This window comes from Fusarium oxysporum, chromosome 8 (genome assembly GCF_000149955.1).
Source record: "Fusarium oxysporum f. sp. lycopersici 4287 chromosome 8, whole genome shotgun sequence".
In the NCBI taxonomy this organism is placed as follows: domain Eukaryota; kingdom Fungi; phylum Ascomycota; class Sordariomycetes; order Hypocreales; family Nectriaceae; genus Fusarium; species Fusarium oxysporum.
Genome location: NC_030993.1, coordinates 2,690,132 through 2,707,364, shown reverse-complemented (window position 1 = coordinate 2,707,364; position 17,233 = coordinate 2,690,132). Strand labels below are relative to the sequence as shown.

At 48.5% G+C, this 17,233-nt stretch overlaps 6 protein-coding genes across 6 annotated transcripts; 4 read left to right on the top strand and 2 right to left on the bottom strand.

The window, feature by feature from the left end:
• Positions 1–6,022: 6,022 nt before the first annotated feature.
• On the top strand, positions 6,023–7,612 carry FOXG_03512 (uncharacterized protein; the record flags this gene model as incomplete). Its single annotated transcript, XM_018381265.1, has 1 exon — positions 6,023–7,612. The coding sequence occupies one exon, from the start codon at positions 6,023–6,025 to the stop codon at positions 7,610–7,612; it is 1,590 nt and encodes a 529-aa protein (XP_018237711.1).
• A 420-nt stretch (positions 7,613–8,032) lies between these two features.
• Positions 8,033–8,725, top strand: FOXG_03511 (uncharacterized protein; the record flags this gene model as incomplete). The annotated part of the gene is made up of 1 exon (XM_018381264.1): positions 8,033–8,725. One exon carries the CDS (start codon positions 8,033–8,035, stop codon positions 8,723–8,725), a length of 693 nt encoding a protein of 230 aa, XP_018237710.1.
• A 241-nt stretch (positions 8,726–8,966) lies between these two features.
• Positions 8,967–10,749, bottom strand: FOXG_03510 (uncharacterized protein). The gene is made up of 2 exons (XM_018381263.1): positions 10,618–10,749; positions 8,967–10,564 (listed from the first exon to the last, which is right to left on the bottom strand). Exons 1-2 carry the CDS (start codon positions 10,688–10,690, stop codon positions 9,768–9,770), a joined length of 870 nt encoding a protein of 289 aa, XP_018237709.1. The 5' UTR covers positions 10,691–10,749; the 3' UTR covers positions 8,967–9,767.
• Positions 10,750–11,889: 1,140 nt separating this feature from the next.
• On the top strand, positions 11,890–13,889 carry FOXG_03509 (uncharacterized protein; the record flags this gene model as incomplete). Its single annotated transcript, XM_018381262.1, has 3 exons — positions 11,890–12,055; positions 12,157–13,297; positions 13,349–13,889. The coding sequence occupies 3 exons, from the start codon at positions 11,890–11,892 to the stop codon at positions 13,689–13,691; spliced, it is 1,650 nt and encodes a 549-aa protein (XP_018237708.1). The 3' UTR covers positions 13,692–13,889.
• A 330-nt stretch (positions 13,890–14,219) lies between these two features.
• FOXG_18569 (uncharacterized protein) lies at positions 14,220–14,926 on the bottom strand (the record flags this gene model as incomplete). Its single annotated transcript, XM_018398697.1, has 2 exons — positions 14,220–14,240; positions 14,288–14,926. The coding sequence occupies 2 exons, from the start codon at positions 14,924–14,926 to the stop codon at positions 14,220–14,222; spliced, it is 660 nt and encodes a 219-aa protein (XP_018237707.1).
• Positions 14,927–15,788: 862 nt separating this feature from the next.
• On the top strand, positions 15,789–17,178 carry FOXG_03508 (uncharacterized protein; the record flags this gene model as incomplete). Its single annotated transcript, XM_018381261.1, has 3 exons — positions 15,789–15,825; positions 15,991–16,140; positions 16,640–17,178. The coding sequence occupies 3 exons, from the start codon at positions 15,789–15,791 to the stop codon at positions 17,176–17,178; spliced, it is 726 nt and encodes a 241-aa protein (XP_018237706.1).
• Between the last annotated feature and the right edge of the window lie 55 nt (positions 17,179–17,233).

The following is a 17,233-nucleotide window of genomic DNA, read 5'->3' as shown; positions in this document are numbered from 1 at the left end:
TGCATCTGATCCCATGCATCAGCCAAAGACGCAGTAGCGGAGGCAGACACGGGATCAAGAGGTTACCTTTGATATAAATGGGGTTTTCAACTCAACATCCCGCGTCTGATACTCCACCCCCACACAGAAATCCGGGGTAAATGCCTCCAGTTTCTTATTAGTCCCAGATATGAAGCACCTAACTTACTGCACATGTACACGGGCTGTCAAGCTTAATAAAGAGATAAGAACGGCGACCCCTCCATTGTAAATCTTGTCTTGTCTCGTCTGTGACGTCTCTGCACCTTCTAGACTGCGGCTGCTTCCGCATCTTCAGACCCCCGCGCTAAAAGTCACATCATATGGATATCAACTTCAACCTTGTAGCCACAACCACAGAACGGACTTTTTACTTAGTTGGATAGTGACGACACGCAATAAGATCAACGGGACCTTGCATTTCTAGGCAGTTGCATGAGGCTTTTAGCTTTGATCACGGCGAACGATACGCCTTCAGAAGAAAACGGCTGCTCATTACCTCGTCTGGAACCAACGGGCCACGGATAAACGGGTTTCAGATCCTTCGATCGCCAACCCTCAGCTCTCTTCTCCCTCGAAAACCCCTCGTATTTCTCATTCCATCGTCGATCAATTCTATTGCCATCGTCATTGTCGTTCCACTCTCCCTGATGGCTTGAAGCTTGCGCCAACTAACCAAATGGCACGGCCAGACTGCCAGAATCAATATGGAGGCCCTGCTGATCTTGCTGCTGCGAGTTGCTTCTCAAGCGAGAGGGCTAAGATGATTGCTTTGAAACGGGCTGGAGAAGATGAGATGTATGATGCCGAAATGCTTCATCTGGGATATCCCTGGGTAATATGCAGTTAGCCTCTTCTTCCATCGTCGGCTACCATGGTTCCACAAGATCCCACACTCATCTCCACCAACCAACCCGGCGAATTGGTTCGAAGTCACGATAGCTCATAGCTAATACTGTAGGGCTGCACCATGCAACAACGTTTTCTACCGGTGGTTCAATAGTCCACAAAACGGTTGCACTATTGAAGCCAAACGAACCGTTGTCGACCGATACAACTGTGACGCCAAGCGATTATGCGATATTCCAAATCGTGTTTCAATAGGTGCTAGGTAAGGTATCAATATTAAGTTGGTCCTGCGACCAAAGACGCACTAATATGTACGTTCAAATCTATAGCCATCCAATGTTATGTTACCATTTCCTCCTCTTCTGATATCCAATCCCATAGATCATAATCCCGAGACCTGAGTATTCCGTCTAGTACTTTTCCGAACCGTCCCAAAACAGAAGAAAGCATAACTCCACAGCACCGTCATCCCATGAGTTCCTTTTATTTCGATCGGCAGTCGATATCATCATCGCTAAAGCAGTGCGCAGTTCGTGCAAGCATGTTGGCTTGGTTTTTACAGCATGACTCTGAGGAGTGTTAGAAAACATGGTATGGGAGTTTTGGAGTGTCAGAGAACTAACCTGAGGTCTGCTGGCTCATGACAGAGTATTATCGCAAAGCTTGCATCGTCTTATTGTTGGCAAACGAGCTGGGGGCATTTTCCCTTTGGGGGCTTGGGGCAGCTGGGCTTCGCGACGCCAGTAGTGTCATAAGGTCCGCGAGGCATGTTGAAGGTGATTTTTGTGGTTGTTTGGTTTGTTGGTGAATCGCAAATAGGTTCGTTGTCCCAGAAATCCAGACAATACAATATGTTGATGAGACGATAGAGTGGTTGCAGATTGTGTGCAAAGCAGCGGCAGCAGAGAAAGGCAGAGCAGATAAGATGCAGAGCGACTGGAATTCAAGGGCACGCACAAACAACGAAGAATATTGATGAAAAACCAATGAAAGGGATACTGATCACGAAACGAAGAATTTATGTCGGGGACCTATTTGTCTTAAATTTCATTTCTGGGAGACTACAGCCAGCACCCCCGTTGAAATTTGGAGGCTCGCGTGGCTTCTAACCTACGCACCGATACTTCAGTCTGGCCTGGTCATTGCCCAGGCGGTCAGCGCACTGCTACACCCCTGATAACTTCCAAATACCCCCCTGTGCTTGTGTTTACGGTTACTAGGATCGGCAGGGGCCGTGAGCCGTGAGCCTCTAGGTATTAGCACTGGCACTGGACTGTCGGGAGGACAACTCAAGTTTCCGGGCCCTGGACTAGCAACAAGATGTGGCAACTTTGTTTGCTCGGGATCGGGAGCCATTGTTTGTGGCGTTGTGTCTATCATCTGGATATGAGAGAGAGAAGATACCTCAGACATGAGAGGAGAAAATTCTCCAGTTTGCACTATGGGATCGGAATTGCCAAACGCAGGGCGAGCGAGATGAACCAGATCAAGGGCGTTTGATATGGACCAGGGGTTGTCAAACTTGAAGGGATGGATGGATGGATGGATGGGTGGATGGACCAGCCCAGGAGGCTTGTGGGGAATACTAAAAGAGCGGCTTTGGGGACCAGGATAAGGCATGTTACCTGCTGGGGACCTCTATTCCAAACAGAATTCTAGAAGAGACGCCACGATGAGCATTGGGCTGTTTGGGGACCAAAAGTTCGCTAATACGTTGGGGCGCAAGGGGAGGAAGAAAGCAAAGACCAAGACACAGAAGAATAAGAAAAAAAGGGACGGTGAGCGATTCAGCTATGATGGCATTTCTCGGTGTGGCATTATGACAAGTCGTCATGGCTGTCACTGATCCAAACGACACATCATTCTGGTTGAGACAAGATCAAAAACAGGGAGACAACAAAGGATAAAAAAAAGTCAATCCATTTAATTACTGACTAACACAAAGGCAAAAACATTGATTCAAACAAAAAAGCAATACTTAGAGATTACAAGATTACTGTACTGTATTGTACTGTACTGTACATACCGACAATACAATACCTACAACAGAAGTAAAAGCGTATTCGCGACCTCTCGCCATCCCATGTCATACCACACCGCACCAGCTGCGCTGCTGCACAAGAGCGTCAAGTAAGTACACGTCTCCCCGGTTCTTCAGGCCGTGTTGCATCGATTTTTGTCTCCCAATCTAAGTTAAGTGACGTCTGTATGCCCACCGCTTCGGGTTGGCCCTAGCCTTTAGCTGAGCTGGTCTATCAGAGTCTCCAGCTCTGTCATGCTAACCATGTTGATGTTGCAGGTTATCGTGTAATTGATGCAACATGTTGCAGTGCCTGTAGTTACTGTTACAAGACCCCTTTCTCTTCCACTTCCACTTCCAGACTTTCACCCATCGCCTAGCCAAGAATCTCCTTCGCACGAGCCAGTTCATTTCCCGGGCTACGGTCATGACCACGTTATTATTTCAACCGGGGGCACCAGCCGCCTGTCACGGCCCTGCCAGTCAGTCGAGACGAGGTAGCCAACCGGGAGTAAATACCAACGACCGTCTGGAGTTTTGAGTTCCCACCATCCTCCGTTGCCCATCGCATCGCATGGCATCGCACCAACGGCAACACTGCTGCTTGGCCTTGTAACCTGCTAAACCATCCCAGGTCCACGGCCCCGTGCCTCTGCCGATCGCTCGGATACTGTTCATGAGGTTCCGGGGATTGGGATTGTCTAAGTGGCAAGGAAGGTTTCCCGAGTACGGTTAGCTATGTGAAGTGAAGTGAAGCAGAGTGAAGCAAGGCATGGGTGGTTATGGGTAAGGGTAAGGTATTATTCCTCCGACATTTGACAGGTTTGGGGGCAAACAACTGCGACACGTCAAGATTGGCATTCTGGGGCCATCCTCTTACACGCGAGCCTCCAAGTTGACAGACGACAGGACGTGCTCAAGACGTTCTCCCTACTGTATTATTTGAGCAGTTCAAGCCTAACGAGTTTCACCTCGGTCATTGATAATGTCACTGGCAAGAAACAAACAGCAATCTGGACAAGGGTGCTCCGTACAGGAAATACGAAAGACTTTTTCTAAACGGCGCTCGTTGATGAAGAAGGGTCTGAGGGTATGACATCGCCAATCGGAGTGCGTTCCATGAGGACGGTCCTGTCTTAGTCTTTTTGAAATTCCGAATCCTAACTAAGAACCAAATGGTGCAGTCTCCATCATACCCGTCCTCCTTTTTTCCCTTTCTTTATTTTCCCACCCCGACCCTGACTGTGGTGGGTGGGTTCCTTAATTCCACGGTACATGGAACCGAAAGAGTCAGATCACCCGGGGCGGTGGTGCTCATTTCTCGATAGGATGTGCTAGACCGTTGCAAATGAATCCCTGCTCGCCATGCGATCAGAGGCAAACCTGAACTGAAGGTGGTTTGGGGGTTCGACAGATGCCGTGCAAGTGCCGCGACGAAAAAAAGGGACGGACGTTGCAAACAAGATGCTGGGGGTGTGATTTACGGATACATACATCACAAGTCGACCGCTTCTCTGTCTAAGTCAGAAGTCATTGGCAAACAACATCCATATGTACAGACACGCTGTCTAGCACGAGTTGAGCCCAACGCAACCCAGGCGTGTCCTGTCCGGACGCAGGGATCACATTCCCCGTAGCCCCCGGACCGCGGCAGCGTCAGACTCAGAACCGTGGCTCCGGTGCCGACGAGCTAGTTAGCTTCTTTTGCTACTGGGACTGGCCTAGCTGGTATTGCTGCCGGGGGAATTGCAGGGTTTCAGGATCAAAACTGCGTCCACCTGTAAGGTTGATGACAGTAGGCGAAGGAAAATTGTGTGCTGGCTGAGAATCTGGAATAGGGTTTGGAAGCCCGTGATGGAGAAAAACCCATGACAGATGAACTATGCATCCCAGACCGCCTGTTATTTTTCTAGGGACGTGATGTGTATCCGTACCACTACCGGCCGAGATGTCAGATTGGACACGATCCGCTTTGAACAACGAGGCTCGTAAAAGAAACATGGTTGCTGTGGCCTGTGGGTTCTTTTGCTGTTGGGTTACACTTCCAGAATATTTCCCAACAAGTCAACCCTGCCAGGCGATTTGTGACTATGTACAGTGTATGATGTTGCACCAAGGGTGTTGCAAGCTACGACATATTGAAATAGGAGGTTTATCAGTACATATTATGCGGTGCTGGATGAAACAAGTCGAGACTGAGCAATATTTGCATGATGTGGGTAGATAATGTTTCAATATCAGGACACCGCCTTGTTAATAACCTCGGGTTAATGTCTCCGGCTATAAACAGTCCTGTAAGGGACAATTGGTTAATGAGATCATGTGAAATATGATCTTTCATTACGATAAGAGGAATATCGGCCAACCTTGATTGAGCTTTCAGCATCGCCAGCATCGACCAAAGATAGTTCAGTTTCAGCTCATGAACAAACCGAATCATACATATCTAACTCGGAGTGACATTCATGCTTGCTCATGAACTCAAGGGTCTAAATCAGGTTCATGCTATCTCTGCACCAACCATGTACGCGAGATCTACCACCAAAAAGCAATGTGCATGAGGAGCAACCATCCAGCAGCCTATCGTGTTCAAGATCTCATGTCAATGACTCGCAATATTGATTTACTTTAAGTTTAGGAGACGCAACGTCCCATAAACTTTGTATAAGAGTTTGAGAGTCAGAATCAGAATCGGAATTAGAATTAGAATCAGGGGAGCGTGCTATCTGGCTATGTCCTTGCTAAACGCGAGTCAACGGCTCAAACTACAGCCCAGCTATCTATAGCACCTAGCTCGACAGAGAACTCCACCACTATTCCAATCACTATTTGACAGCTAATAAGTGTCTTATAAGACTATCGCTCATGACAATTTACTAAATGAATAGCTTCAATTGCTATTCTGGCATTCAACTGTAAGCCACATACCAGTATATGACGATGCTCGCTCCCTTCACGTGACTCATGCTGTCTGCCTTCCACAAGCGTTTAGCTCGGCTCTCAGACGTGACCCCATCTGTTCCATGCTAAACTAAACGCGCCTTGTCTCCGGGGCAGACAGACAGACATTGACCTCCACTCTTTGTAACTTCTTATATCGACCTCTGCACTATCTGATACGATTGCCCCTTCGCGATGCCCGCCTGCCATGGCTGCCGAGTACGCAAGGTCAAGTGCGATGATGGAAACCCCTGCTCGCCATGCCGCCAGTTTGATGTGCAATGCATCAGATCCACTGCCCCAAGGAAACGTCAGAACCCGAAGCGCGGGCGTCTTGTAGCCCAGGCCAGAGAAGCAAACCTCCAGCACCAACAGCCAAATGCACTCTCGCCAAGCGCTTCTGTGTCCCCCTCGGCAGTTCACTCAACGCCTCATGCGGCTAGTGAGTGGCCGCCAGGGAGTAGCCCTGGTTCGGTGATATCAGGCCCCTATTCGCCAAACTCTGAGGCATACACCACAGGCTTCTTTCACTCGTTGCTGCCCGAGTTTGAGAAGGTCGTATATCCTTTCAGCCCTGCCATCACTCCTGATGAAATTGTCAGATCAATATCAATGATGCATCACAACTTCGAGGATGCAGCTCTGATATACGCCTATGCAGCTGTTACAACATTTCTATCACAAACCGCGGACAACTCACATGGTAGTGTAGCGGCGCAAATAAACAACCTGGTATATCATAGTCTCGAAGCACAACATCGTGCTGCCGTTGGCTCCCATGGACCAGGACGTGTAGATGAGGTAATGCCTCACAACATCAAGCGCATCGTGACGTGCATCTACCTCGAGATATCAACTATGGGACTGCCTCGACTCGACCGAAGTTTCAGCTTCATCCGGGAGGCTATATCACTAATTCAGATCATGGAGGCTCACCAGCGCACATTACCAGATCCTACTCGGACACCATATCCTATGGCCCGATTCCAGCAAGTCTATTGGGAAGCCTACATCCACGAGAGGTTCCTTACCATCGCTGATGGGTACCCCAGTATCATGGGGCCTCTACACACCAATCTTTCAGCACCGGACTCTTCTACACCAGAACATATTCGAGTGGGCTTCAACTGCCTAATAGAACTCTTCCTAACCTTGGATGAGACGTTCCTCGCATGTTGGCAGTCTCAAAGAGGTGCAATCGGCGGGTTGACGGTGCAGTGGATTGAAAGCAAGCAAGTGCAACTTGACCAAGCTGAGATGAATGCTGCAGCGGCCGAGGCAAGGATGCATTCCGAGGGACACGCAGGTTTCACAGAACTACAGCGTGCGGATCTCTTCATCACTAGACTCTGGCTTCGCACGTTGCTCTGGCAATTAGCGCTCTCGCAAGGACTTTTGCGTTCAGGGTCTTCAGATACGACCCACGAAGGCCTATCGCTGCAGTTCCCGGCGTCTCGATTATCAATACAACTCCGCAGCTTGGTCGGGCAGTTGGATAGTATTGTGAGTATAGCGACGCAAGGCAGCGGTATCATACAAAAGCTCTTTGAGATCGCCAGCACAATTGCCGACGTGCTCGCTCTACCTTCAGGGCACAACCAAGCAGAGGATGGACTGAGACCACATGTCAAGGACTTTCTTTACGTGGTCAACTTTTTGCTAGATCTGGGGTTGATGAGAGAAAATCAGAAGGATTATCTCCGCGAGAAATATCACATGTTACAGCCGTTGAACACCGAGGGAAGGATGCCTGCACATGCTGGTGAGCAAGCGGTCGCTTCTTAGAATGATGATACTGTCTGGATAGTGTCTCGGTACTTGGCCAGGATAGTAAACGTTATGATCCTTCGTAGTATGTGCAGGTTGGCAGAACAGGATTAGCCATGATGAATGATGATTACCAAGCTTTCCCCAGTTTAACATGCCATTTTTCAGAGTATCGGGTTATTCCAGGTTCAGAAGCTTCAAGCGCACGACCTCATGTGAAAATTTCAAGAATAAGGCCTTCATCTTTGAAACTGACCTCTTACATGGACAGCTCATAAGCCCAAGATATCAAGACCGATCATCCTCCAGGTTTCTGCAGATACAAGGGGTTTTTACCTCTTGGCGCCACCCAAAGAGTCCCACTCAAACGACGTCAAATAAATCTTTATCAAAACTCAACCCACGTACCCTAAACCTTGACCACTTTCAATGTCAAACATGCATTTTCAACCAGTCGAGCAAATGATTGACGAGGCATATACTGCTCGCCCTCAGGACGAATCTCAAGCTGATACTGCAGTCAGCAATGATGCTCTAGACGACGTTTTTGGCTCGGGACCTTCATCTCCCACTGAATTTCGCCATGACGATGAGTCAGCAACATCACACCCCTCAGATATTCGCCGTTTGCAAACAGAGCACACAACTGCTGGATACCGCGAGGGTATTACCGTTTCAAAAGAAAGCAGTCTTCAAGCTGGATTTGACGAGGGATTCAGTCTTGGCGCAAGCGTTGGCATGAGAGCAGGTCAAACTCTGGGCTTGCTCGAAGGCATCAACGAAGCGGTTCGTGGTCTTAACGAAGTAGATTCTTCCAAGATCGCCGAACTCCTGAAACAAGCACGCGAAGAACTCAGTACACAAGGCTTGTTCACGCCTGAGTATTGGTCCGAAGATGGTAACTGGAAATATGAAGTCACTCCAGCTATGGGGGCCGAAGATGTTGTGTTCTCAGATGTGGCTGATGCGCATCCACTTGTGAGGAAATGGACGAAGATTGTGGATGAGCAAGTCGCTATGTGGAAGATAGATAGGAGCATCTTGGATGATGAGACTGGGGTTAGGTTGGAGAGGGATGAACCACTTGGTTCCGGGGCTGCACTGACGGCAAAGAAGCCGTTAGATTGGTGAACACGGGAGAATCACCAACACTGCAACGGAGGAATACGGAGGGATAAGTGCGCACGGAAAAGATTGAGGTATGTCAGCTGTCTTGTTTACGGTTCGCTTGCTAACCATGCTAGACCAAAAGATTCTGCCAACACCTGAAGCACGGCATGTGGGATTTGCATGAGTTGTCAAAGGGCTAACTTGTATTTATTGCCATGAGATGTGTCCAAGCGCAGCTCCATTGAAGAGATTCTCATGGCCCACGGCATATTTACCAAACCTCACCTATTGGCATTGGCCTCTGTTGATATGGTGCAAGTCATCGTGCCGAAAGTTCAGGATCCGCTCATTCTACTGTAATGATAGTGGGCACAAGGCAACTGACTAGAAATACGTCTGGCCATGTATCAATTGAGCTATCTATCTTGGTGATACTGAAGCATTATCGCACAGGGCAGAGTCCCACCACGACTCCAGGGATCTGAGACTCGAAATATTCTCTTATTCGGATTCTCAATAGCGCATTTATCCACGCAACAAAGTGACCAGTCTTGTCGGTGAATCAAGCATCGTGTTACTCCGTGTAACCTGGTGCTTGAGTTGGCGTTGTTGCCCATATTTGCTGACACACCGACAGTTCAACAGCCCATGCGAGGTGTCTCAAGCGCAACACGTCGACAATACCAGGCCCCCGGTAGGTAGCAAGCATCGTAATGCCCTTCCTCGGTTGATAGGTATGTGCAATGCATTGTGATCCTTGTGGCTTGTACTGTATCATACCCCTCCTGACACCGCTTCTCTAGTGCTGCGTTCTCAAGGTATCGAAGGACCTATTGCTTGAAGGGGCGGCGATAACGGCTACTTCGATTTGCTGTAATGCAAAGTAGTGATTGTATCTCGCTGAGTGCATATCGATCCCACTCCCGAAGCAGATCACCTTTGATCCGAGCATACCGTATCATGCAGATCCCTCTTCGTACTTGAAGCCTTGGTGAAGGGGAGCTCAGTGCGTCACACCAAAATCTAGTTGATGGCCAAGATGACTTGTCGTTGACCGCGGATCTCAACCATTGACATATGCCTGAAGGGTTTTGGCCACATCTTCGATTCGCTCATACTTTCCGTAGAGCTCCTTCGTTGTCTCCCAATCACGGCCGTCTCTGCCAAACATCATAAGTTTGACAACCCTTCCGTCATTATCCATGACAACTCTGCCACTTCGATCATCAGCCCAAGAGAATCGAATCTGTTTGGCCTCGATATCAGCTATTCCAACCTCGACAATGTCATCAGGCAGAACCGTATCGTCCATCCTATCGTGCAATCCGAGGCTTCGACGCAGGTCCGCAGAGACACCAAGTCGGTTGTGATAACGCACGATTTCTCTTCGAAGCGCTCTGACGAAACGATCGAGGTTCTGCTGGGGAGACTTGTCGCTCTCCGGCCGTGGTGCCGGAAGATAACGGGCTGCCAAGCCGGCTATGGGTATCGCAGAGGGCAGAGTATTTCGGTGGATGCGCAGGTATTTGGAATTGAAGTAGGGCCTGTTGAGCATGACATAGTAAGGGAGCAGGAATTGGCTCTTCGACATGACTTCGAAGCGCAAGCCAAGGACATGCCCTCCGTCAACTGCGTTGGGATCAGGGTCTTGGACCTTAAAAGCAGTGACAGAGCTGCCTATACGATAAAGACATTGCTGGTTATATGCTTTCTGTTTGTCGGCTTCGCTCAGTAGTTTCGTACGGGATGGGATATTCCGAGATGATAGAGAATTCTTAGATGGGACGAGAAAAGCTTGTGTCGAGGGCGCAGCAAGAATTGTTGATGTTTCGATTTTGAGCGACTTGCGCAAAGCAGCGGCTATTGAATGCATTAGATCATGTTTTGATGCGCCATTGTGTACAACGACTAGCCTTGTTCTTTAAGCGCTATAATCTCTTGATCAAGGAGTTCGCTATTGGTTGGAGAAGTTGGTTCGGATGACATGTTTGTCCAGTGTATATGGGATGAAGAGATGGTGAGTAAGGTTGCTGATGATGTTGTTTTATTACAGTCTGTTTATAAACAAATGGTTCCCTGGCTACCATTGGTTGAAGCTGTGACTGGGGGGACGATAAGATAAGAGTCATCAAGTTTCCAAATTTTGACTAGCATCGAATGGAATGACCATGTGATCTCTAATAACCTTCAAATCACAGGCCAAAGTGAGGTATATTCATGGAAGTTTTAAATATTTGTTTAGCAAATTATCCAGTCTCCGTGTAATGATACCATTGCTACTGCACCCTTGTTAGCATTTCTGTCAACCAATGTCTTGGTCTCCATCTGTAAGTCATCCCCCAGTGACAGATCGGACTTGTTCTTATTGGCTGTGACCCCGGAACATCATCAGCAGCCAAACCCCTGACGCGCTTCCTCTTCTGGAAAGATGCGAGTTCCGAAGAGTCCTTGGCTTTTGGGGTTTGGATCTGCTAGGTTCACGCAGCGGTTTGTGAGCGTGGCACCTTGTTGGGTTCAGGATCAGTTTAGGTATTTCAACGGTTTGGATACTTTTTTCTTAGAGGGTTACGAATATTCCGACCGTTATCGTTACGTCCAGTTGAGATATCTCTTACGTAGTCGATATCTGTCGCCACTGAAGCTTTTCAAAAAGGCCAGGTAGAATAATCGTCCTTACCTATCCCCATTCAAGATCCTAGATCCATCTTCAGGAAATAGTCCAATCATATTTCACCATTAAAGGCCACGGTAGCGGGAGCCTGCTAGGTTCCCTTTTTTTTTATCCGCCAAACCGTATCCGAAACGCAGGCCAGTAGTGACCTTCTACATCTGAGGCCCGCTTCAGATTTACTGGTACCTACCTAGCTCAGTACTCCAGGAACTGACAAATACAGGTCTTCCATTTCTTCTTCATTCCTTCAACTACATTCTCTCACTCACTCAAACATTATTCTTCACTTCTCTTCGAATTCTACTTCTTGGCTTTACACAACTTACAACCCCTATCCTTGAAATTCTCCATATTATACGTCACGACAAGACATCTCGAACCCACCCGCATCTGACTTTGACGCTTTTGACGCCTCGTCGCATTCGTTCAACCCCCCTTTACATCCTTCCACGGTACTACCACTCCTTTATACTGTACGCGCCGTAGTCTCGACTCTCCGTTACTCTTGGCCCCTATGACCGCCAGGGCTCGACGACCTCAAAACAAACCCGCCCGGCCGCCCCTGACGATCAAGACAGAAGCAGAGGATGCGAATGGAAACGGTCACCTCAACGGCAACGGCAAAATGAGCAGCGGAGTAGAGATTGCCACGCCTGTTGATTTACTGACTGAGGATAAACGTATTACCTGGTAGTTGATTCCAGGCTGGACTCTCTTTGTTCTCCCTTGCCTGTGGGAGCCTGATATGACTATTCCGGGCTCAATCACACCTCTCATAAAGCCGCGCTCATCAAAGTTCCAGATATCATCCTCTTGGTACTTCTATACTTCTTGCAGGGCATCCCCATGGGCTTGGCCACAGGCTCTGTGCCTTTTTTGCTGAAGAACCATATGTCGTACAGTGAAATTGGTATCTTCAGTCTTGCTTCATACCCTTACTCTCTGAAGCTCTTCTGGAGTCCTTTCGTGGACGCTGTTTGGAGTCCCAAGATTGGTCGGCGCAAGACATGGATCGTCCCGATTCAGTTTCTCTCCGGCTTCGGCATGCTCTGGTTGGGATCCCATGTGGAAGACATGATGGCCTCCGCCGGTAAGCCTGGCGGCATGACAGCGTTCTCGTTTATGCTTTGGTGGTTCTTTCTCGTCCTCATGTGCGCCACCCAAGATATCGCTGTGGACGGCTGGGCGCTCACTCTCCTGACGCCTGGAAACGTATCATACGCTTCAACTGCGCAGACTGTTGGTCTCACTGCTGGCCACTTTATGTCATACACTGTTTTCCTCGCCTTCAATGCTGCTGACTTTGCCAACAAGTGGTTCAGGGCAGTTCCTTCAGATGATGGTCTTCTCTCACTAGGGGGATATCTCAAGTTCTGGGGTTGGTCATACATCATTGTCACCGTTGGACTCGGCCTTTTGAAGAAGGAGGACAAGTCGCAGAACGAAGATGGTGTCTGGGATGTCTACCGCATCATGTGGGGTATTCTCAAGCTCAAGAACGTCCAGACCATTATCATTGTTCATCTGATTGCCAAGATTGGCTTCCAGGCTAACGACGGCGTTACAAACTTGAAGCTCCTCGACAAGGGCTTTGGCAAGGACAACATGGCGCTGACGGTTCTCATCGACTTCCCATTCGAGATTGGTCTGGGCTACTATGCCGGAATGTGGTCGCAAAAGTATACACCGATGCGCCTTTGGTGCTGGGGATTTGTGGGCAGACTTGTTGCTGCTCTCTCCGCCCAATTCGTTGTCGCTATTTTCCCTGATGAAGGAGTTACATCATGGTATCTGTTGGTGGTTATCGCTGAACACCTTTTCTCAACATTCACAAACACAATCATGTTTGTCGCTGTCTCTGCTTTCCATGCCCGGGTGTCTGACCCCGTCATTGGCGGCACTTACATGACTCTCCTTGCAACGTAAGTAACACCGGACTCATATGTCGCGGCTACGAAGCTAACAATTTGTAGTGTCTGCAATCTGGGCGGCACATTCCCTAGATATTTCGTACTCCGGCTCGTTGACAGCTTCACTGTGGCTACGTGCGAGCCTGGCAAATCAGATGCCACGACAATCAAGGGCACACTTATCAAAGATGCATTCTCATGCGCTGTACAGTCTGAGAAGGAGAGATGTGAGGCTGGTGGCGGAACATGCCACATGATCCACGACGGATACTATACAGTGAACATATTATGTGTCCTGTTTGGTGCTGCAACTTTCTTCTGGTACATCAAGCCAAAGGTGTTGCATCTCCAGAGTCTACCTCTGCGGGCGTGGAGATTAGCACCGGGAAACGAGAACAAGCGATAGATCAAGAGGAGGAAGAAATCTAATGTTAATTTGGCAACATGTACAAGTAGTAAATTGGGAAGCATGCGCTGCAGCGCTTGATACCCGTGGACATATCAGCACAATGTACTTAGATGCTTGCTCATTCACAAGATAGTAGCCCTGATCGGTCAAGTCAAATACACTTTGTTAGTTGTTACCTTGCAGTTCTAATGGGTCAGATCCGTCTATATTAATGGAGAGCTTCAAATGCCGATAAGCCCCAATACATACCAAACGCCACGCAATTTCGATGTATTATGCCCATTTTGCTATGCACATACCTGCCCAACCCAACTCCAAATTCTAAACTCATGATCCCCTGCTCGCTATGTACGTGACCAGTTGCGGAAGAGCAAAAGCACGATGCAAGCATACGAAAAGATAACGAAAATAAATAACACAAACAAGACACTGGAGCACAAACAGTCGAGACATGCACCACCCCATGTCTCCCTGGTGTCTTCCTCGAATGGCCTGTGCTCCTCTGCAGTCGAATAACCGTACCGGTCATTCAAGTACGAACTGCGTCTGTAGGGATGTCGAGCTATAGCTTGCAGCGTATCAAATGGCCTTACGGCATCAACATTTGGTGATCTGGGAGTGGGTGGGAGAAGGGGAATGCGCTCTGTCGGACGCATACATAGAACGGAACTGTCGCTGTCTGATGAAGACACTGAACTGGACTGAGACGATGATGAGCTGCTTCCATAGGGAGGTTCTTCAAATTGATTTGCCATTCCAATGTCTAGCGTTCTAGGAAAGCTTTTTCGAACTCGAGCCGGAGTATGATATTTTGAAGTCGGTGATGAGCTACCCTTAGACGGCAGTATTCCACAGCTTGAAGATAAAAGTGCCCTAGATCCCCGAGAAGGAGGTTCAAGGATATTAACCGAAGGACGCTCAATCTTTGGGACAGGACGCAGGCGAGCCCTCTGTTGTAGGAACTCTTCTCCCCGAGGCTGCTCGCTGTTTCCTATCAGAGCGCCGAACTCTGCGTTAATCGCTGCTTGTATCTCTGCAGTGGTAGGACCCGGAGGTGATACATAAATAACAGGGCTTACGAAGTGGTCGAAGTTGGAGTCTGAACCGAGATCAATGGGCTCAGGCCTGTTGTCGCGAGGACGCTGCGAGAAGAGTAGGGCACGGTATGGCCGGGTGCCTGAACGTAGGGGAAGAGGCTCGTGGTAGTGCTCGCGACCACTGGGATGACTCATACTGGCGATGGAAATACTGAATAGTTTTGAGAGAGTATAGAGAAGAAGTTTTTGGAGGCTTGTTGGAATTCAGATAGGCGTGATAGAGGCAGTGGTCGTGAATGGGAGGCCTACAAGCAAACAAAAACTTCACCCCTGTTGTAGAAGTTGTTGGTGTGAATGAAGCACCAAGATACTTTAGGTTGGCGGGCTGAAGATTCTTATACAACTCCGGTTTCGTGAAGAACGGGAACAGCGGGAGTGTGAGCGGGAGGGTCTTTGAACAAAGGATCTGAACATGGAGAGGGTGTGGTGAATTTGCTTCTTGTTCAATAGATGCATCGGCTACTGCTCTTTGAGGATTAAGTTAAAAGATCAGACATGTCCTAGGAATATGAAACTAGTTCAGCTGTGAAGATGATTTATGTATGAACGTATGGTAGAAATATTGATGTGGTTGATGTTCTTTGATGCAGGGTCGGGTTCACCTGGACAAGTTAGGATGCTAAACTGATCGATCATATCCGAGGTCACGAGTCTTTGTCCAGCCCGAAACACTCACAATTCACTTTCATAGGTTTATATAGGATTGCAAGGCTAATTCTCACTCTTTGGCTATATAACGCCATAACCTTTCCTACACTTCCTACACTTCCCCCTTTCCCAACACATGTTGCCCAGAAGGACTTTAACCCAACCCAAATTCCTTAAAAAATGAGTGAAGAGTTGAATCGCCAGTCTCCAAAGTCCACCAAGCCAAGCACTCCCAGAAAGTCTAAGGTTACAGAAGTCTTGAGTCCATTCCGTCTGAACTTCTCAACCATCCCCTCTCCCAACACCCTCCGAAACCATCACTTTTAGCTTCTACCAAGCCTGATTCCAAATGAACTCTAGACCTAGCTTTTGGGGAGGCACTCCTAGTGCGTCGGGATCTCGTCCTAGTTCGAAGACTGGGAGTATACCTCACACAGAATCCATCGATTCGAGATTCGAGAGTTCACGAGTTATGTTTGGCTCCTCCGAGAACTCTAGACTGCCCAATGTATCCGAGCCTCGCTCAACTGATGCTGGTTATTTTAGTCCAGATCTTAGACACCCAGTAGAACAATCGCTCCAGCCGGCCCAGAGCTCTGAGCGAAATATGGAAACCCAGGAAGCTCGATCTGTTTCTTCCCCGGAAGCAGTAAGCCAAAGTCTCAGACAGCTAGTTGAATCGAGGATTACCAGTCCAGCGGGTATGTTCGGTGGCCCTGAAGACCTACAACTGCTCAGTGTTAGAGAGTTTCGCTCACAGATCGCAGGCTACTTTTCTCGAGACTTCAACGTCCCAGGACCGCAGTTCCCAGAGAAGCCTCATGATCAGTGTGAAAAGATGGACGATGTCAAAGCTCGATATGAAAATCTTTGGCTTTCAACCAAGTTGTTTTGGGATCTTATGCTTCGAATACAGCCGAACAGTGTGACTTCTGATGTTGAAGTTCTGAGACCTGCAGTTGACCTCGTGCTTGATGTTGTTGTTGGTCGCATACTTCCCCAGCTTCGACCGGAGTATCACCCAGTTCTCGCGGAAAGCCATCTACAAGCACTCAGTCGCCGTCTTAGTGCTCTGGAACTTCGTCTTCAAACCGATATGGGGACGTGTGGCAAGTTACCCAAGATGCTATGCGGGTGTATAATTCCCATAAAGCGCCCCAACAACAAGGACAAGCTCTGGACACGTCACTTGACTATCAGAAAAGACGAAAAGGGAAGCTCTGAGGATCAAGGATTCAAATTTCGAGATTTGGCTGGTCTTCTCCGCCTTGTCAACTTTTCTCTTGCATGTCTACAATGAATTCGAACCTCAACTGAGCCCAGCAAGTCCAGCAGCAGACTGCGGAATTATCCACATAGCTATTGCTCTCATGGACGATGAGATCAAGAGGTTTATCCCCAAGAAGGACTATAACACTGCTGATGAGCTTAAAGCTGAGTGGATTTATGTCCTTTGTCATGGGAACTTTCGCTCCTCTATCGTCCTTGCAGTCATGGGTATCGTCAGTGATGCTGTGGCTTTTAGCAAGAAAGATGGGACTCAAATACATCGGGAGGAATGCGACCTCTGGGCTCCCGAAACGGTACCTGAACCACTCACCACGGCTGCGCGCCTCAGAAAATTGACAACGTTCCAGGCTGATCCGAACCGGGGAGTGAGTCCTCTGCACCCTTCATACTGGAAACGGAACTCTAAGAGTTCGGAGAATACTTCTATGAGTCGGGACCGTAAAGTTTGAGAGGATTGAATGGCTGTTTTGTGTAATAAGAAACACGGTAGTTGTTGAGGTGTGC

Bases quoted from the DNA above. Each gene is read 5' to 3' on its own strand.
- FOXG_03510 (XM_018381263.1), bottom strand. From the start codon at position 10,690: ATGTCATCCGAACCAACTTCTCCAACCAATAGCGAACTCCTTGATCAA. The intron at 10,565-10,617 runs GCTAGTCGTTGT...TGCATTCAATAG, and splicing joins TATAGCGCTTAAAGAACAAG to CCGCTGCTTTGCGCAAGTCG.